At 48.0% G+C, this 18,028-nt stretch overlaps 1 protein-coding gene and 1 pseudogene across 6 annotated transcripts in view; both read left to right on the top strand.

Moving 5' to 3' along the window:
* The first annotated feature begins 696 nt into the window (after positions 1 to 696).
* The window catches only part of PPP4R1 (protein phosphatase 4 regulatory subunit 1), a 53,684-nt gene continuing 36,352 nt past the window's right edge, over positions 697 to 18,028 (top strand). For 2 of the 6 annotated variants that reach the window (XM_055417199.2, XM_055417197.2), the window contains exons 1-2: positions 697 to 854; positions 946 to 990. In XM_055417199.2, the coding sequence (XP_055273174.1) occupies positions 848 to 854; positions 946 to 990 (52 nt within the window). In that variant the 5' untranslated portion in view covers positions 697 to 847. Of the gene's footprint in view, positions 855 to 945; positions 991 to 13,994; positions 14,129 to 16,547; positions 16,681 to 18,028 lie in introns of those variants that run through there. The other 4 variants (XM_055417196.2, XM_055417200.2, XM_088833380.1 and 1 more) reach the window with 4 other exon arrangements.
* On the top strand, positions 14,141 to 15,885 carry LOC148773568 (peptidyl-prolyl cis-trans isomerase A pseudogene; annotated as a pseudogene).

The following is an 18,028-nucleotide window of genomic DNA, read 5'->3' as shown; positions in this document are numbered from 1 at the left end:
AGAGGCCAGTGGGCAGTGCACCAGGGATTTGGGGCTGGGCGCCCACTCCATACTGGGCAGTTGCGTGCATCCCTGAACACTTGTGGAAAGACGGAAGTAACAGAACGTGTGCTGCCAATTTCGGCCAAGCGCCTCGAGTGCTACCACAATTATTTAAATTATTTACAGACAAAAGCTAAGGCGAGGCGCCGTTCCCCAGCACCTGCGGGACGCCCAGTACTCGGTGCTCGGTTCCTGTCGTTTTTCCTTAGTCCCAACGACCCCGGGGGCGAGGTTCGTCGGTCCTCCTGCAACAGGGCCGCACGCCCACCGCCGGGCCGGGGCCAGCGCGGGAGCCGGGCCGTCCCCGCGGCTTTGTTCGCCGCGCCCGGCGGCCGGCGCGGAGGCGGCGCTTCACGCCCGGAGGTGGCCCCGGCGCGCGGCCGAGCAGACGGGCGGGCAGGTGCCGGGACCGGGGCCCGCGGGCCGACGGGCGGCGCCAGTGACCCAACAAAGCGCGCAGGAGGCCCCGCCCGGCCGAGCCCCGCACACGGCGCGGCGCCCCGGCGGCGGCGGCGGCGGCGGCGGCGGCAGCAGCAGCCGCGCCTCGGACTCGGCGCACCGAGGGGCCAGCCGAGGCGAGAGCGCGCCGGCGGGCGGAGCGAGCGAGGCGGGAGGCGGAGCGGCGCGCGGGCGGGCGGGGCGGGCCGGGTCCGCGCGGCGTCCGGAGCCGCCCCCGGCCCGCCGCCCTCGGCCCGCCCCGCGCGTCCCCGCGGCACCGCCCCCCGCGCGCGTCCACCGGCCGCCGCGCGCGCCGCCCCTGGAGCCCCGGGTCCCCGGGCGACGGCGGAGGAGGGGGCGCCGCAAGATGGCGGGTACGGGCCCCGCGGCGGGCGGCGGGCGGGGACGCGGGGCGCGGGGCGGCGGGCGGCGGGCTCACGGCCTTTCTTGTCTCCCTGGGCGCAGACCTGTCGCTGCTGCAGGAGGACCTGCCGGAGGACGCGGACGGATGTGAGTGCGGGCCGGGCGGGCGGGAGGCAGGGCGCGGGCGGCGGGGAGCCCAGGCCTCGGCGGCTCGGGGCGGCCGTTCGGGCGGAGCCGCGGCGGCGGAAGCGGGAGCGCGGCGGCTGGTCGGCGGGGCCGGGGCCGCGGCAGGCAGGGGTCGGGGCGCCGCCCGCAGCCGCGCCGAGGCCGCCGACCGGGGCCGGGGTCCGGGCTGCGGGGTCCGGGGGCCCGGGTCCGCGGAGGCGGAAGGGGCGGCCCGGGCGGGTCGGGCCCGCAAGCATCGACCGCCTTTCTTCGGCGCCAAGGCTGGCGGCTCGGCCGGGCCTTCCCGCGCCTCCACGCCTGGCTTCCTGGGGACCGTGAAGTTTCCGAGCGGAGGAGTCTTGTGCTTCAGGAAAAACAAAAAGTTTGACATTGTTCCCGGAGGAGCGTCGGGAAGGAGGCGTCCCGCTCGCGTGCTCGGCTCCAGGGTCGGAAGGGAGCTGGGAAGCGGCTCCGGCGGGGGCGGCTTACGGGGACGTGCGGGCTCCGGGAACCGTGCGGGGGTCCGGCCCGCCTCGGGGGTCCCCCGGGGGCCGTACCTGGGCGTCGCTCCTGTAGGAGCCGGGAGCTGATCCCTAGCGTTGTCTAACGTGGCTTCCTTGCCCAGATTAAGCTCAGTTTTTAAATTACTGGGTGTTTTGAGTGACGTGAGGGAAATTGACTCTTTATAAGGCGCTTTAAGAAAAAAATATTTCTAGAGTGAATGAACCATACGTAAACTCGTGTTTGGTGCAGTCTGGGTTTACGTTTGTTTTTTTTTTTCCTTCAGTAAAAGGCTCTCTGAAGGCAGCAGTGCTCATGTGGTGAAGGCCGGCTCTCCCATCTCTTTTCGTGCTGTCCGCTAGGACGCGCGCACCTGCTAAGTTTCAGGTGTCGGTTACCGCAGCTCTGGGGCTCCTGCAGGGTTAGCGTTGGAGAGGTTTGGAGAGTTGACTAAGGACTGTCCCCATGCAGGGCCTCCTCAGGCGTGTGTTTAGGTCCAAGGCTTCTCGGTGGAAGAGGCCCCTCTGCAGCAGGTGTCAAGGACTGTCTGATTCATTTACTGTCCCTGGGGTGCCCTGGGCAATCAAAGCCTAAGAGCTGAGCTGCAGTTTTCTCCTTTACCCTTGAGGAGCACAGTCCGGAAGGGGCAGCCCACCATTGTGGAACTCGGCCTAATTTCTTCAGGACTCTCTAGGCTGCTGAGTGTAGAGCAGCAGGTGCGGTCACCCTCCGTGCCCGTCTAGTGGTTCCCAAGCAGCTTTGATGTTGTAAGTGTGACAGTGAGGTGTCCAATGATGCCCACAATGCTCATTATTTGTACAACAGCACTGTCTGTCTTCTGGCTTAGTCTCGGATCTGCATTTAGGAAAGGCCACCGAGAATCTGGAGCTCAAGCAGCTGACTCAGCCCTTGGTGTAGCTGAAGGGACAAGCCCCGAGACAATATGATGTGGGCATCATAGTGCGCATCCCAATACAGTCGTGGATACACCGGGCCTAACTTAGGAGCAGGACTGCTTAGTTCCAGTCTTGGCGTCCTCAGTTTGAGCAGACTCCGCAACTCACTTGAACTTCTTAGTGCCAAATGTGGTCATTTGTAAATAGGCGTAATTAACGTTAGCTACCTTAGAGAGCAGTTTAGAGCCTTTCATAAATTAATTCACACAAAACACTTAGAATAATACCTGGTAAATAGTGACTACTATGTGGTGGTGGTGTTACAAGGGAAGCTGGAAAGAAAGTGCAGGGAGGGGATACTGATGTTGAACATTACGCCACAGAATTTACATTTTTACGGGTGCTGCTAGTGCTCACAATTAACTTTTTAAAGATCCTATTTGTTCCCTGTGTGTGTGTGTGTTTTATTGAAGTACAGTTGATTTACAGTGCTGTCGCATGCATGTCAATTTAGGATAAAATGTTCGACCTTAGAAGGTACAGGTAGCTTCAGTTCAGTTCAGTCGCTCAGTCGTGTCCGACTCTTTGCGACCCCATGAATCACAGCACGCCAGGCCTCCCTGTCCATCACCAACTCCCGGAGTTCACTCAAACTCATGTCCATCGAGTCGGTGATGCCATCGAGCCATCTCATTTTCTCTCATCCCCATCTCCTCCCACCCCCAATCCCGCCCAGCATCAGACTCTTTTCCAGTGAGTCAACTCATTGCATGAGGTGGCCAAAGTATTGGAGTTTCAGCTTTAGCATCAGTCCCTCCAATGAACACCCAGGATTGATCTCCTTTAGAATGGACTGGTTGGATCTCCTTCAGTCCGAGGGACTCTCAAGAGTCTTCTCCAGCACCACAGTTCAAAAGCATCAATTCTTCGGCGATCAGCTTTCTTCACAGTCCAACTCTCACGTCCATACATGACCACGGGAAAAACCATAGCCTTGACTAGACGGATTTGTATATTTATAGTTTGGTGGAAGTCTTTGTTGGAATAACTGCTTATTTTTCTTAGTGGCTGCAGTTTCTACAGGTGATGCCTTTACCCAGAATATTCAGGAACAAGCCATCTTGGAACCTACCTACGGCCAGTTAAAGGACCCCTCAGGGTCTGTTGTGAAGGGAGGTGGGTGGTGAGATGGGAACCTAGCCATGGGGCCTTGGTCCAGGGTGAGATGACGGGGGGAAATGGAGAGGCTGGGCATGTTCTGGACAGGGGAGTGGACCAGAGGTGTTGGGGTGGAGGAGGTGGGTGTTGGGCTGCCTGCGCGGCTGGACTGTCTCTGCCGGGTCTTCTGCCACTGGCAGTGCTGGCGGAGGCTATCTCGGGGCTTGCCCCTTCAGCTACACCAAGGGCTGAGTCAGCTGCTTGAGCTCCAGATTCTCGGTGGCCTTTCCTAAATGCAGATCCGAGACTAAGGCAGAAGAGAGTCAGTGCTGTTGTGCAAGTAATGAGCAGCTGGGGAGCCTGAGGGAGGCCCCAGGTGAGGTCCAGATCTTGAAAGGGGGCCATCAGCGGATCCTGAGATGAGAGTCTCAGGTCGTTCATTGATTTGTTTCATTTTAAGCCTCTAAGTCTCTATGTAGAGTCAGTAGAAAAGTGAGTAGAACAGGAAAGGGTTGGTCAGAGAGGGACTTGACTGATATTCTTAGGGGGAATAAAACCCTAATGTGTGAAAAATGGTGCTTTGTATGTACAACTCAAAGGGTCATAGAGCAGAGAGAGAAGTGAAGTCTCTTAGTTGTGTCTAACTCTGCAACCCCATGAACTCTGGCCGGCCAGGCTCCTCTGTCCATGGTATTTTCCAGGCCAGAATACTGGAGTGGGGTGCCAGTTCTTTCTCCAGGGGATCTTCCCAATCCAGGGATCGAGCCCAGGTCTCCTGCATTGCAGGCAGACTCCCTTATCAGCGGTAAATAAATAACATCTTTGTACTGTACTATTAAGTTTAGGAGAATAGCCCATTGAAAAACTCAGTTTACTTAAAAGTGATACTTCCAGTACTTAACCGTCTGATGAGACGCACTTTGAATTTCAAAGAAAAAGCAGAGCGACTTCCAAGCTGGGTGAACCCTTTGTGTCCTGGGATGATGGGTTCCAGTGTGGAGTTACAGATGGACTCTCGGAGGAGATTTTAAATTTCTGTCCTCAGTTCACAGATGCAGTTCTGGTGTACAGTTAAGTTGCTGGATTTCTAGGGTAGGTGAGGTGGGACTTCAGATACAGTAGGATTTGATGAGTTTGTGTTTGTAAAAATAATTTCACTGAAGGAGTTTGATTAAAATTAAAATTTTGGTTCAAGTAATATGTTGAAGAATGTTATTCTAAAAGAAAGATGACGTCAGGTTAGTGGTTTTCCAGTTGCTCTCATATGTGAGTTGTTCTTCCTAGAATCGATGGGACCTGTAGACTCTGGCATTCTGATATTAATAAATAAGTTAACTGAAGCGCATAGAGACTAAATGATTCGGGGGCAAAACTCCTCTAGGTACCAGCCAGAATTTAAGCCAAACCTCCTGATTCTAATATTTAGAGTATTTTTATATTAAAGACCATTTTTCCTTTAGATTCCTGATTTTGCACCATTGAGCAGCCCCAGCTAGTGTAGGCAGTTTGTTTGAACCTGTACTTAGAATAATACCCTTGAAGGTGCATGTAGCATGCTGCCTAAGGTTTAATTTAACCTGGTAGGGAGGGGTGATTCAAATGAGGCTCATGCGTAATACAGCTAATCTAGTCTTCATGTTAATTTCTCTCAGCTGTGACTAGCGTGCTGTGGACGGGCCTTGGAGCTGTGTTCTGGAATATGCCATAGCATGACTTTTTCCTGTTGAAGTTTTAGAATCCTGTTGCCCAATGCTGTTTTTCCGGTTTGAAGCAGTTAGTGATAGAACCAGGGCTGATGGGGTGTAACTACCCCGCCTCACTCCTTTCGGAGCCTCTGTGCCCACGGCTACTTAGGGAGACTGGGATTGATAAGCTTCTTGGGAGTCACACTGCCTGGGGAGGTTCATAGTGTGTGTCCCCAGGTGGCCTGTCAGAGGGTCGCAACCCCGAGGAAGGCGGCCTTGAAGACCATAATGTTTAAGAGTTGTTAAATGGGGATTTGGGAGGGTGAGTCATGAGACTTGTAGCGTGTTTCGACTGCCACCAACCAGACTGGACAGGAGAAGTCTCTATTTGGAGATAATATAGTTGGTGTCCTAGAAAGGGGGCTTAAACATGGGTTTAGTGGCACCCATGTGTGTATGCAATCAGTTAATGATGCCTTGGATCATGATCCCCCTTGTGGAATTTCTCAAAGAGTCCTCTTGGAAGAGTCATCTTTGTTCTCTGTAACTGCGCATGTCGTGACGGCCTCTTGGACTGGTAGCTGCAGGATTGGGGAACCCAGACAGCTAAACACAGGGATTTCTCTTTGTTCTTCTACCTGTGCCTTGTTTCCTCCTCTCATCCAAACAAAGGTGTTATATTTGTTTATTGAACTGTCGTGACTTCACAACATTTGCCTTATATTTTGGAATTTCGGATTTCTTTCTCCTGATGATGAAGAATATTTGCTGTCAGCTACATGATAGGGTGGACAGTTCCTACCATTGAATTGGGAAGTCGTTGGGCTTTGAAGTTGGATCTGAAAATACAGCTGTTTCAGTGTTTTGAGAGAAGAGCAGGTGACACATCTCTGCACCTTGGGGAAGGCGGTGGAAAAGCCTGTGCTCTCCGGAGCCTGTAAGAGGGGACTTGAGCACAGGCCTCCGGGCCACCTCCCCGCAGTCCTCCCCTCCTGCTGCTGCTGCTGCTGCTGCTAAGTCGCTTCAGTTGTGTTCGACTCTGTGCGACCCCATAGACGGCAGCTGACCAGGCTCCGCCATCCCTGGGATTCTCCAGGCAAGAACACTGGAGTGGGTTGCCATTTCCTTCTCCAATGTGTGAAAGTGAAGTCTCTCAGTCGTGTCCGACTAGTAGCGACCCCATGGACTGCAGCCTACCAGGCTCCTCTGTCCATGCGATTCTCCAGGCAAGAGTACTGGAGTGGCTTGCCATTGCCTTCTCCGACCTCCCCTCCTGAGTTGGTCTTTTTAGCCCCCTTCTCCCCCGACCTAGGGGCAGACTCATTCATTTTCCTGCCTGATTGGTACCAGTGTGGGTAGTAGTTGAGCATTTATCATGCTGTGCTTATAGTTGAATGTAGGGTAAGAAGCACCTAGCATCATAAAGCTCAGAGCCGACTCCAGGCTCCAGCCGTGGACTTTTACCCGCTGTATCACTATCCATACCATCTTGAGCAAGTACCTACTTTCCTCAACTGTTTTCTGTCTTTACAATGTTGCTGGGCTTTGGGTTGGCTCCGCCACACTGCTCTGAGCACTCAGGAGCAAGTCTCTCGGTGGACATACCCGTTCCTTCTCTCGGGTATGTACCTGGGGGTGGTTTGGCTGCTGAACTTTATAAGAAGCTGCCAACCCATTTTCCAGAGTGGCTGTGCAGTCTCCCCCTACCACTCCCTCCCACCCCAGTGTGTGGGAGAGCCCAGGTGCCCTGCACCATTCCTGGCACTTCTTCGCAGTTTGAATTTGCATCTCTGTCAAGTCCGATAATGCTCATTTTTTTCATGGCTTTTTCAGCATCTGTCTTTTTGGTGAAGTGTCCAGATCTTTTGCTCATTTATTTATTGGGTTATTTGTTTTCTAAGTTTTGAGAGTTCTTTGTGTATTCCAGACACAGATCCTTTCTCAGATATGTGATTTGCAAATGCCATTTCCCATTCTTTGACTTTCCTTTCATTGTCCTAACAGTGTGTTTTGAAGAGCGGAAGTTTTGAATCTTGATGTTCAATGTATTATTTTTTCACAAATGCCCTTTATCAGGTTGAAAAAGTCCCCTGAGTCTCCTGAGACCTTTTTTGAAATTAGAATTGAATGTTGGATTTTTTCAGATGCTTGTTCTGCATTTATGATTTTTTCTCTAGTCTTTTAATATGACAAATTGTATTTTTTTAAAAGTAAGTACTGTTAATATTTTTAACAGGATATTTTAAAAATACACAAAAGCAAATGAACCATCATAAACCCACCACTCAGCTTTCACTTATCCACCCTCTGACACCTGAACTTTTGTGGGGGAGGCCATAGAGTGCTTTAAGGCCATCCCAGGTGTCATTTATTTTAACTGTAAATATTTCACAAGTCTGAAATATTTCAGACTAATCTGCAGACAGAGTGGCATCTAAGGTTGTAGTAAGGTGTGATAATTTATGAAAGTTTAAGCGGTTAAATTCTTAAGACATTTTCTTTGCATGTTCTACTGTAATAAAGCTCATCTATATAACTACTAAATTCACTTTCATCTAAATACTGACTACCAGATTAAAAGAAGCAACATCTTGCTTGTTTGCTTGTTTTCATCTTGCTAATAAGCACATTTCTCTGTTTGGGGTCAGCCTCAATGGTAACAAGAATATTGTAAAACTATGTTTTAAATTGGTTTGCTGTATCATTCAGAGGATCACATGGATGTGAGTTGTGCTATGTGTCTCCTGAGCCAGTGGTTCCAGGGTTATAGAAACCGGGAGCTAGAGGGCAGGCTATGTGTTCATTCTTTTCATGTCAAGCATGAAAAAGTGTAGACCCAAGCTCTTGCAGATAGAGGTGGTGTGGAGGCAGACTTTGTTGTCTTTCAGTCGATAAGTCGTGTCCCACTCTTTGTGACCCCATGGACTGCTGTGCCCCAGGCACCCCTGTCCTTCACTGTCTCCCGGAGTTTGCTCAGATTCATGTCCATTGAGTCCATGATGCCATCTAAGCATCTCATCTTCTGTTGCCCCCTTCTCCTCCTACCCAAAATCCAGCATCAGGGTCTTTTCCAATGAGTCAGCTCTCCACATAAGGTGGCCAGAGTATTGGAGCTTCAGCTACAATTCAGACCTTGTAGGTTTTAAAGTTCTTTTCCTAAATATCATCTAACATAGCTCTTTAATTTTTTTTTTTTAAGTAGCGCTGATGAGCAATGTTGTGATAGTTTCAGGTGCATAGCAAAGGGACTCAGGCATACATGTGTCCATTCTCCACCAAACTCCCCTCCCATCCAAGCTGCTTCATAACACTGACATAGCTCTTTAACTTGCTGCGGAAGGGAAGTGGGAGAAATTTCTGGATTTTGTTCATTTTTAAAATCACCATGTATTGTCATGTTGTGTGTTGGGCATTGTGCTGTAACCTTGCTGACACTCCACCTGTGAGGTGTGTAGCCCCGCAAATTATTAACCACAGAAGTGGCACCTGATGAGGCTCATCTGAACAGTTAAGTGTTTTGCTCAGTCACCTGCCTTGACAGTGTTAGGTCCCATTTAGAGCTGGCTGACAGTCTTTTTTTTTTTCTTTCTTTTTTACATGGCAATTGTATCTTGCATTCAATCACCAAATGCCTTTTTTCTTTTTTCCTTTATTTTCAGTGGAAGGATAATTAAAATATTGTGTTGGTTTCTGCTATACATCAACATGGATCAGGCATGGGTATACACGTCCCTTCCCTCTTGAACCTCCTTCCCACCTCCTGCCCCATCCCACCCCTCTAGGTTGTCACAGAGCACCAGTTTGAGTTCCCTGAGTCATGTAGCAAATTCCCTCTGGCTGTCTGCTTTACATGTGTTCGTGTATGTCTCCATGCTACTCTCCATTCCCCTCCCCCATCTTCCTACACCCCGACAGTCTCTATTCTTGTGTTACTCCTTATTGCTGTGCCTTTCCTGTCTGCCAGCTGTGACTTACCTTCATTTATCACTAATTTGGTTCATCTGCCCTCCTGAAGGTTCTGGAGGATGTGAAGGTCATAGCCCGTTCCAAGTATTTGGTGGGTAAAATCATTTTTGTCTGAGTAGCACCTGTCTCACATGGGAATGTTGGAGGCACAGTGTACCCTTTTTCTTTGTATTTTAACCCACTCATGTATAAGGGAGCCAGTCGTTGGAGCAGAGGTGGGAAGAGTGCTGTGTGATCCGATGTGTCTGGTTATCAAAGCAGTCAGTCCAAACTCCTGTGGCTGGATTTATATTGAAATTTATACACAGCTTGGAAGTTGTATTCAGAGTCAGAGTTGATATAAATTATTTTTACATTTACATCTATCAAGTTAGTTTTTAGTGGAAATAAACTTCAAGACTCCAGGTAGATTCAGCGCTTCGTTTCTGGGGATCGGTGGCAGTCTGGCCCTGGATTAACTTGACTTTTGTGTTTGGATTACGTACAGAACAAAAGTATCACTAATCGAGCAATTGGGTTAGCACGACTGCAAGTGACACGTTTGCTCATGGAGGAACAAACACCCCATTTATAATGTATGTGAGTCCACACCTGCGAGCACTCCGAGTGCCCCATCTCTGACCCACAGATGCTGCACAGACAATGAGATCTTGGTACCTAATCGGAGAGCAGGTAGACACGCCCCTGCCTCTTTTATGTGCATACTTGAGGGAAATGTTTTTTGAAATATTCATAGATAGAACTTTAGCTCAGTGTTGTTGTTGAGTCATGTCCGACTCTTTGTGACCCCACGGACTGCAGCACCCCAGGTTTCCCTGTCCATCACCATCTCCTGGAGCTTGCTCAAACTCCTGTCCATTGAGTCAGTGATACCATCCAAGCATCTCATCCTCTGTTGTCCCCTTCTCCTCCTCCCTGCATAGGGGTCGCATAGGGTCTTTGCCAGAGAGTCTGCTTTTCACATCATGTGGCCAAAGTATTGGAGCTTCAGCATCATTGCTCCAGTCAATATTCAGGGTTGATTTTAGCACATTATTCCAGCTTAAATTCAATTGTTAAATTAAATATGCTGCTCTAGGACAGATTTATTCTTAGGAGTAAAGATCATTTCTAAGAACTTTAATATTCGAAGAAAAGATTTCTGATAAGCGTTATATTGTCAGAAATTGAAACTGGATATACCAGGTGCTCAAGGATCTACATCTGGAGCCTTTTACTCTTCACCCATCGCTGAGTGTCCATCACACCGTAGGACTTTAGTATACACTTGCTGAGATAAATCGTGATTTTTCTGGTCAAGCTGAATAAGGCCGTAAACCTAACTTGTAGTAAAATAATGAAATTATTTATTTTTAAATCAATTACTTGTTACTTTAGAGAACTTTCAGATTCACACAAAAGTTGCACAGGTGTTCTAGTTAATTCCTCAAACTCTTCACCTCCATTCAGCATTGTTACCATTTTGGCAATTTGCTCTTTTTCTGTCTACAGTTGTAATTAGACACACAACTGTAATATATACTTAATCTTCTTTGTTGTGCCTTTTAAGATGAAGTTGTCTCAGTTCCTGGTGGCTCAGATGGTAAAGCGTCTGCCTACAATGTGGGATACCTGGGTTTGATCCCTAGGTCAGGAAGATCCCCTGGAGAAGGAAATGGCAACCCCCTCCAATAATCTTGCCTGGAGAATCCCATGAACGGAGGAGCCTGGTAGGCTATAGTCCATGTGGTCGCAAAGAGTCGGACACAACTGAGCGATTTCACTTTCACTTTTCACTTGTCTGTGTTCAGCTCAGTCGTGTCCAACTCTTTGTGACCCCATGAGTTGCAGCACGCCAGGCCTCCCTGTCCATCACCAACTCCCGGAGTTCACCCATGTCTAGACCTGATCATTAGGCTGTATCTCCTGAGAGCAAGGCCAGGCTCCTCTGACAGCAAGTTCAGAAAGAGTAACATTGACAGAGATCAGTTATGTATGGTTAGTCTTGTTATCTTTCATTTTCTGATATAAAGGACTTTGGAAACAAAATTGGGCAAGTTTATTGTGGCCTTAGCATTATCATGGGGAAAATGGAAGGGGAACAGACCGTTGGCTTTTTCCTGTTTTAGCAGCTCTTCCAGAGGCTGTGTGGGGATAGAAGGTTGTTTTTGATCAAGCTTGGAGAAAGGGTGTATACACGTATCAGTTCTCTCAGGTGCCGTGCTTCTCAGAGGTGCTGATAGGCTAATGATGTTGGGAATGTGGGGGGGTGGGTAAAGTGCTCTTAAAGGACCCTCGTCCCCTCACGGGTGTCTGGACCACCTCCTCAGGAACACTTATGAGTGAATAGGCATTCTTCAGGAGCATGAGACTCCATTATCTGGGTTTGTTTTTTAATAAAATGATTAGCAAACAAACTTCGTCTTCTGGGACTTTATCTGTGTTTGGTTTGGAGGGCAAAAGGAAAAAAGAAGAAGAAAATGAAACACTGCAACTGCTGGTGGAGAAAAGCACTGGCGCCCCCAAGACTGGGGGCAGTTCATGGGAGGAAGAGATCTTTATCAGAAGGAGTAGGAAGTACTTCCTGGATGGTATTTGTGAGTAGGTGAGTTTCAACTGCGATGAGGAAAAAGAGGGCAGATGAGGAGCTGGTGGGGTCACTCAGGACGGTAGAGCTTGCCCCACCTGTGGGCTGTGGGGGGTGGGGGAGGCCGGGTAGCCTGGTTGGAACGAGGAGACGAGAAGACAGTTGACTATTGTGATGGTGGGGGGCAGTGGTCTTCACAATTAATTGCTGGGTATCTTCTACAATAATTTAGAAAACTCACATTTTTTAAGTTTAAAGGTATTTTAAAAATGAAACTGTCATATCACTGTTAAAAATGGAATCTAAATAATATAGCACTTACATACACTATTAGCTGTTTTCAAAAATCCAAGAATAAGCTCTTTAAATTGAGGATTTTCCATTGTTCTTTGATCTATTTCCTTAACAAAATTTTACCTTAATATATTTTTATGCTTGAAAGTTTGATTGATTACCCTGTCACATATTTTTTGGCACCAAAGATATAAGGAAAAATTGAAATTTTTAAATTTCCTGTGGGCATAAAAATCTTTAAAACTTTGTTTTTGTTATTATTATTAATACTCAGTTATCCACCAGAATGTATTACAAATTATAATAAACACTTGGTAACCAAAATTTTATTGAATAAGCGCCTCAATAAAGTGGAGCTTTTAAAAAATAACTTATGTATTCATGGGTGTATATAATTTAGTGCTCGAATGAGACTGTATTAGCATAAGGTTTTCAGAGCTGTGAGCACAGAGAAATTTTGTTGACGTAGATGAGTGGATGGAAAGAGTTTTGCTAGCAGTGCCACTAATTTTCTTGAATTTCTTCCAACTTATATGTCAAAAATCTGAAAATTATTTTTAATGATCTATCAATCATTCAGTTATTTTTAAAGTAAAGGATTGTGGAACAGATACCTGACTTGTGAAAGTAGGTGTTACAGCCTTCAGAGAGGTAGTATCTTAGCGCTTTCATCCGTGTGTCAGAGGGTCCCTGTGGTGTGCAGTGGAGGGTTTTTGCTTGGGGGCCATGCAGTCTTGAGCTCAGGGAGGTGGGAGATTGTGGATGGGAACACCTTGGGGCCACACCCTTGGTGTGTGTCTGTGATGGAGCATTACCCACGTGACTTACTCCTCGGGAAAACTTCATGTACCTTGCGTGTATGTGTGCTCAGTTGCTTCAGTCATGTCCTACTCTTTGTAACCACACGGACTGTAGCCTACCAGGCTTCTTTGTCCGTGGGATTCTCCAGCAAGAATACTGGAGTGGGTTTCCATTTCCTTCTCCAGGGAGTCTTCCCGACCCAGGGATTGAACCCATGTCTCTTAAATCTGCTGCATTGGCAGGCAGGTTCTTTACCACTAGTGCCACCTGGGAAGCCCTCTTACACCTTATGGGGTTCAGATACCTTAGTCTGCTCTAAGCAGACGGTATAGAGCCTCTGGGTTAGGGTATTGGAAACTGAGAGGTATGGGAATACAGAAGAGTTTTTAGAAGTCAAATTCATAGTTCTTAGCGACCGATTAGATAACAGGGGCAAGAAAAGTGCTTTGAAAAGTACCTGCAGGCCTCATGCCTGAGAACTCAGGTTACTGGGGAAGTGATGGTCATTAGAGAGTCTGGAGGAGGAGCTGATTTTTTATAAGACCAATTTGGACAGTTGGGTTTTCAGAAAACACATGACATGGAGGCAGAGACCCTGAAGGACCAGCAGCCCTGGACGCAGGGATCAGAGCAGAACGTTGGGGTCCTCTGCATTGCGAGTGTGGTTGAAGCTGCGGGTTATCCAGGGGAGGAGAGGCGTGTGTGTGAACAGCGTCCATACGAGGACAGAGTTGGGTGAGAGGAACCACCTACACAAAAGGTTGTGAAAGAAGCAAGCAGGGATGGTCTAGAAAGGTGGGAAATACTCAAGATGGAGAGTACGTACTCCCAGAGAACCCAAGAACTAGAGAGGAGGCTGTCGGGATGAGGGATGTTGAGTCCTGCCCCCAAGCCGCAGGTGGGAAGCCTCGTACCAAGGCCATAGAATTGCAGCCCAGAAGCAAGGTCACCTTCAAGCTGGCTGAGCCCCTTTGTAACTGTTGCCAAAAGCCTCTGATGATCACCAACAAGCTTCCTGACTCCCAGCTAGGCAAAGATGTCCACTCCAGTGAACAGCCTATAGTGCCCCAACCAGTCATCTAACGCCAACCTTCCAGCAGGGATTTTCTTTGTCTTCAGGCTCTGGTGCTCTCGGAATACCCTGCCCTTGGGAGAGACATGACGAGCTCTGCTTCTTTCCTAATGAAAATGATGGTTTTAATTAACAACTGATCATTTCAAGTCACCTTTAAATCACTTATTCATATAGTTGAGTAAGTATGTCCCCTGCTCAAAGGAGGTAATGGTTGAATTTAACTATGTTGTTGCTTCAGTTCAGTTCAGTCGCTCAGTCGTGTCTGACTCTTTGTGACCCCATAATCTCAAAGGCAGGTTTTCCAGCCAGGTAGGAAGACTTTGCAAAGTCTTTGAGATGCAGAAAGCCAGGTTGATCCGGGCCCCTCCTCTTTCTCCTGCCTCAGTTCTGTGTGAATCCTGTGCCCTGAAGGTCTTCTCATCTGTCCTGATGTGACTTGGTTTTCCTTGACACCCTGTCCCCAGGCTTCTCGGCGTAGTGCACTCTTCCCCGCCCTGTCCTGCGGGGCAGCCCCATGTCCTCCCAGGACTGTGGGCTGTGAGGCCTTCTCTTGCTCTCCGGGCACGCCTAGCAGTGTAAGGTGACGAGCATGTCGTGTGTGTGCTCTTAGCAGCGTGTTTGTGTCTGCGTCTGCGCATGCCTGTGTATACACGTGTGTTCACAGACACTTCTGTGTGTACACACTCTGTCTAGGTTTTGTATCTGTGTTCTCTGTTGAGTGCCTGACACTCAAGGTAAACAGGAGACAGCATCCTGCTTACTGTTGAATGAGATGGGTGAAGACATTTAAAACTCAGGGAAACCATGCTGAGGTTGTCTCAGAAACACATGAATTGTAGGTTTGAGGGAATATTGATGTCCTAGCTTGACACTGTGTTGGGTGCGTGATCGATGTTATCTTTGTGTGTCTGAGTCTTGACAACAAACCCGTGTTTGTGTGAGGAAATGCAGCCAAGTTAACGAATGACCTGCACAAGTTCCCAGGCAGAGTTCGTGAGGAGCAGGACCTGAGGTTTGGACTCAGATTTGTCTTAACTTGAAAGAGCCTCTGTCCTTGTCACATCACTCTCGCTGTAACCACGTAGGGACCAGTCATCTTTAACATTTCAAATGTGTCCAGCGTTTACATTTTTACGTTTTAAGACATCGTTTTCCTTGAATCTAAAACGGTTGGGGCAGACGCCGCCACCCCGGAGCATCCGTTGCTGTCTAGCCATGGTCAACCCCACTGTGTCCTTCGACATCGCCGTCGACGGCGAGCCCTTGGGCCGCGTCTCTTTTGAGCTGTTTGCAGACCAAGTCCCAAAGACAGCAGAAAACTTTTGTGCTCTGAGCACTGGAGAGAAAGGATTTGGTTATAAAGGTTCCTGTTTTCACAGAATAATTCCGGGATTTATGTGCCAGGGTGGTGACTTCACACGCCATAATGGTACTGGTGGCAGGTCCATCTATGGCGAGAGATTTGATGATGAGAATTTCATTCTGAAGCATCCAGGTCCTGGCATCTTGTCCGTGGCAAATGCTGGCCCCAACACAAACGGTTCCCAGGTTTTCATCTGCACTGCCAAGACTGAGTGGTTGGATGGCAAGCGTGTGGTCTTTGGCAGGGTGAAAGAGGGCATGAATATTGTGAAAGCCATGGAGCGCTTTGGGTCTAGGAATGGCAAGACCAGCAAGAAGATCACCATTGCTGACTGTGGACAAATCTAATAAATTTGACTTGTGTTTTACTTAACCACCAGACCATTCCTTCTGTAGCTCAGAAGAGCACCCCTTCACCCCCACCTGCTCGAAATATCCTATAATCTTTGTGCTCTCGCTACAGTTCTTTGGGTTCCATGTTTTCCTTATCCCCCTCCAAGTTTAGCTGGATTGCAAAGTTAAATTTATGATTATGAAATAAAAACTAAACAGTTATCTGTCAAAAAAATAAAACGGTTGGAAGTCGGGGTGTTGGTTTCTGTGGTTCTGGGTTTCTGCTGGTGCCCGAGTGGGGCTGGAGTGGACAGAGCCTTCCTGACCTGCAGGGGTGTCGACGCCACCTCTGCCATGTGGCCCCTTAGTTTCACTTACGGGGAGGGATTCACGTTTACAAGTAACAAGATGAACGCCCTTGTCTTAGCGCTTCTTTCTCTTGTCCCCCTTTCCTGGATGTTCTCTTTATTTACACTGTAACACATTTGATTGTGGTCTGATTTGAACTAGAAGGATCTGTTGACTCTGACTTGAGACAAGATGCACTAACCCTTAAGGATAGGGCTTCAGTTCATATCCCAGGTTTCTTTTCCCATAAGGAATTCCGTTAGAATTCACTAAGAAACACAAGTTTTTGTTGACTCTTGTATCATTTAGCTTCTTCATGGAAGCTTTTATTTTATAATAAATATTAAATTTTGAGAAATGAAGGTTTCCTGCACAAGTGTAGGAATTCTGTCTCATGTTGACCATTCAGGTCATCTTCATTTTTCCTTTCCATGCTGGTCCCCTTTCAGCTACCCAGGATGGGTTTATGGGGAAGAGGAGCCTTGGGATTTGGGGAGTATAGATACAATTTGAAAAAACCTTTCAGAATGATCATTGTTTTCATTGCTTTTCAGTCATTTTGAAATTTCAAATGACATTAAAAGCCAACATGATTTTTTCACTTCATCAGTGGAAGAAGTTGGATGTTTAAAGCAGTGAGCACTGTATGGGGCTATTACTGTGTAATGTCCAAGAATCCAGAATCAAGTAAGTGATCCAGAAAGGAGGGGCAGCCTTGGAGCACACAGGCCTGGTGATGAAAGATCCTCCTCCTCCCCTGAGATGCTCCTTGTCTGTTTTGTCTGATGATAAAATAGCTACTCTTTTTTGTACTGTGTCATGTTTTATGTCTTTTTTTCTTAATCCTTTTCTTTTGAACCCACGGGTTGAAATTTGGACCTTAAAAATACATTTCCAATAGACAGACTGTGGTTGAGTAACATCTGTAGTTGTTATCTTGTTACTAGTTTGTGATTCTCTACCTTTTGACATACAATGTTTAGTCTATTTATAAGTAATGTAATCACTGCGGATGCTGATTGCAGCCATGAAATTAAAAGACGCTTACTCCTTGGAAGGAAAGTTATGACCAACCTAGATAGCATATTAGAAAGCAGAGACAGTACTTTGCCAACAAAGGTCCGTCTAGTCAAGGCTATGGTTTTTCCTGTGGTCATGTATGGATGTGAGATTGGACTGTGAAGAAAGCTGATCGCCGAAGAATTTATGCTTTTGAACTGTGGTGCTGGAGAAGACTCTTCAGAGTCCCTTGGACTGCAAGGAGATCCAACCAGTCCATCCTAAAGGAGATCAATCCTGGGTGTTCATTGGAAGGACTGATGCTGAAGCTGAAGCTCCAATACTTTGGCCACCTCATGCAAAGAGTTGACTCACTGGAAAAGACTGATGCTGGGAGGGATTGGGGCAGGAGGAGAAGGGGACGACAGAGAATGAGATGGCTGGATGACATCACCGACTCGATGGACATGAGTTTGAGTGAACTCCGGGAGTTGGTGGTGGACAGGCCGGCCTGGCATGCCGTGATTCATGGGGTCGCAGAGAGTCGGACACGACTGAGCGACTGAACTGAACTGAATTATTGATCTGATTGCATATTTCTCATGTCTTCTTTTCTGTGTTGCTCCTTTTGTGAGTTTCTTTGGGGTTATTAACTCAGTATTTTTTAGCATTCTATTTTAATTTCCAGTTGGCTTTCTAGCCATCCTTTCTTGCACGTTTCACATTTGAATTGGGAGTAGTCGTGCAGTTGTGTCTGACTCTTTGCGACCCCGTGGACTGTAGCCCACTAAGCTCCTGTGTCCCTGGAATTCTTCAGGCAAGAATACTGGAGTGGGTAGCCATTCCTTTCTCCAGGGGTACTTCCCAACCCAGGGATCAAACCCAGGTTTCCTGCATTGGAGGCAGACTCTTTAATGTCTGAGCCAGGGCTCCTAAGGATTGTAATTTGCACCTTTAATCTACCATAATCTATTTAAAATTAATGTACTGCTTTGCATAAGCTATACACAGTCCTTGTAGCAGTATAGCTACGTTC

This window comes from Moschus berezovskii, chromosome 28 (genome assembly GCF_049115385.1).
Source record: "Moschus berezovskii isolate FMDL1 chromosome 28, NW_MosBer_1.0, whole genome shotgun sequence".
NCBI classification, from domain to species: Eukaryota; Metazoa; Chordata; class Mammalia; order Artiodactyla; family Moschidae; genus Moschus; species Moschus berezovskii.
This window is presented reverse-complemented; position numbering and strand designations above follow the sequence as displayed.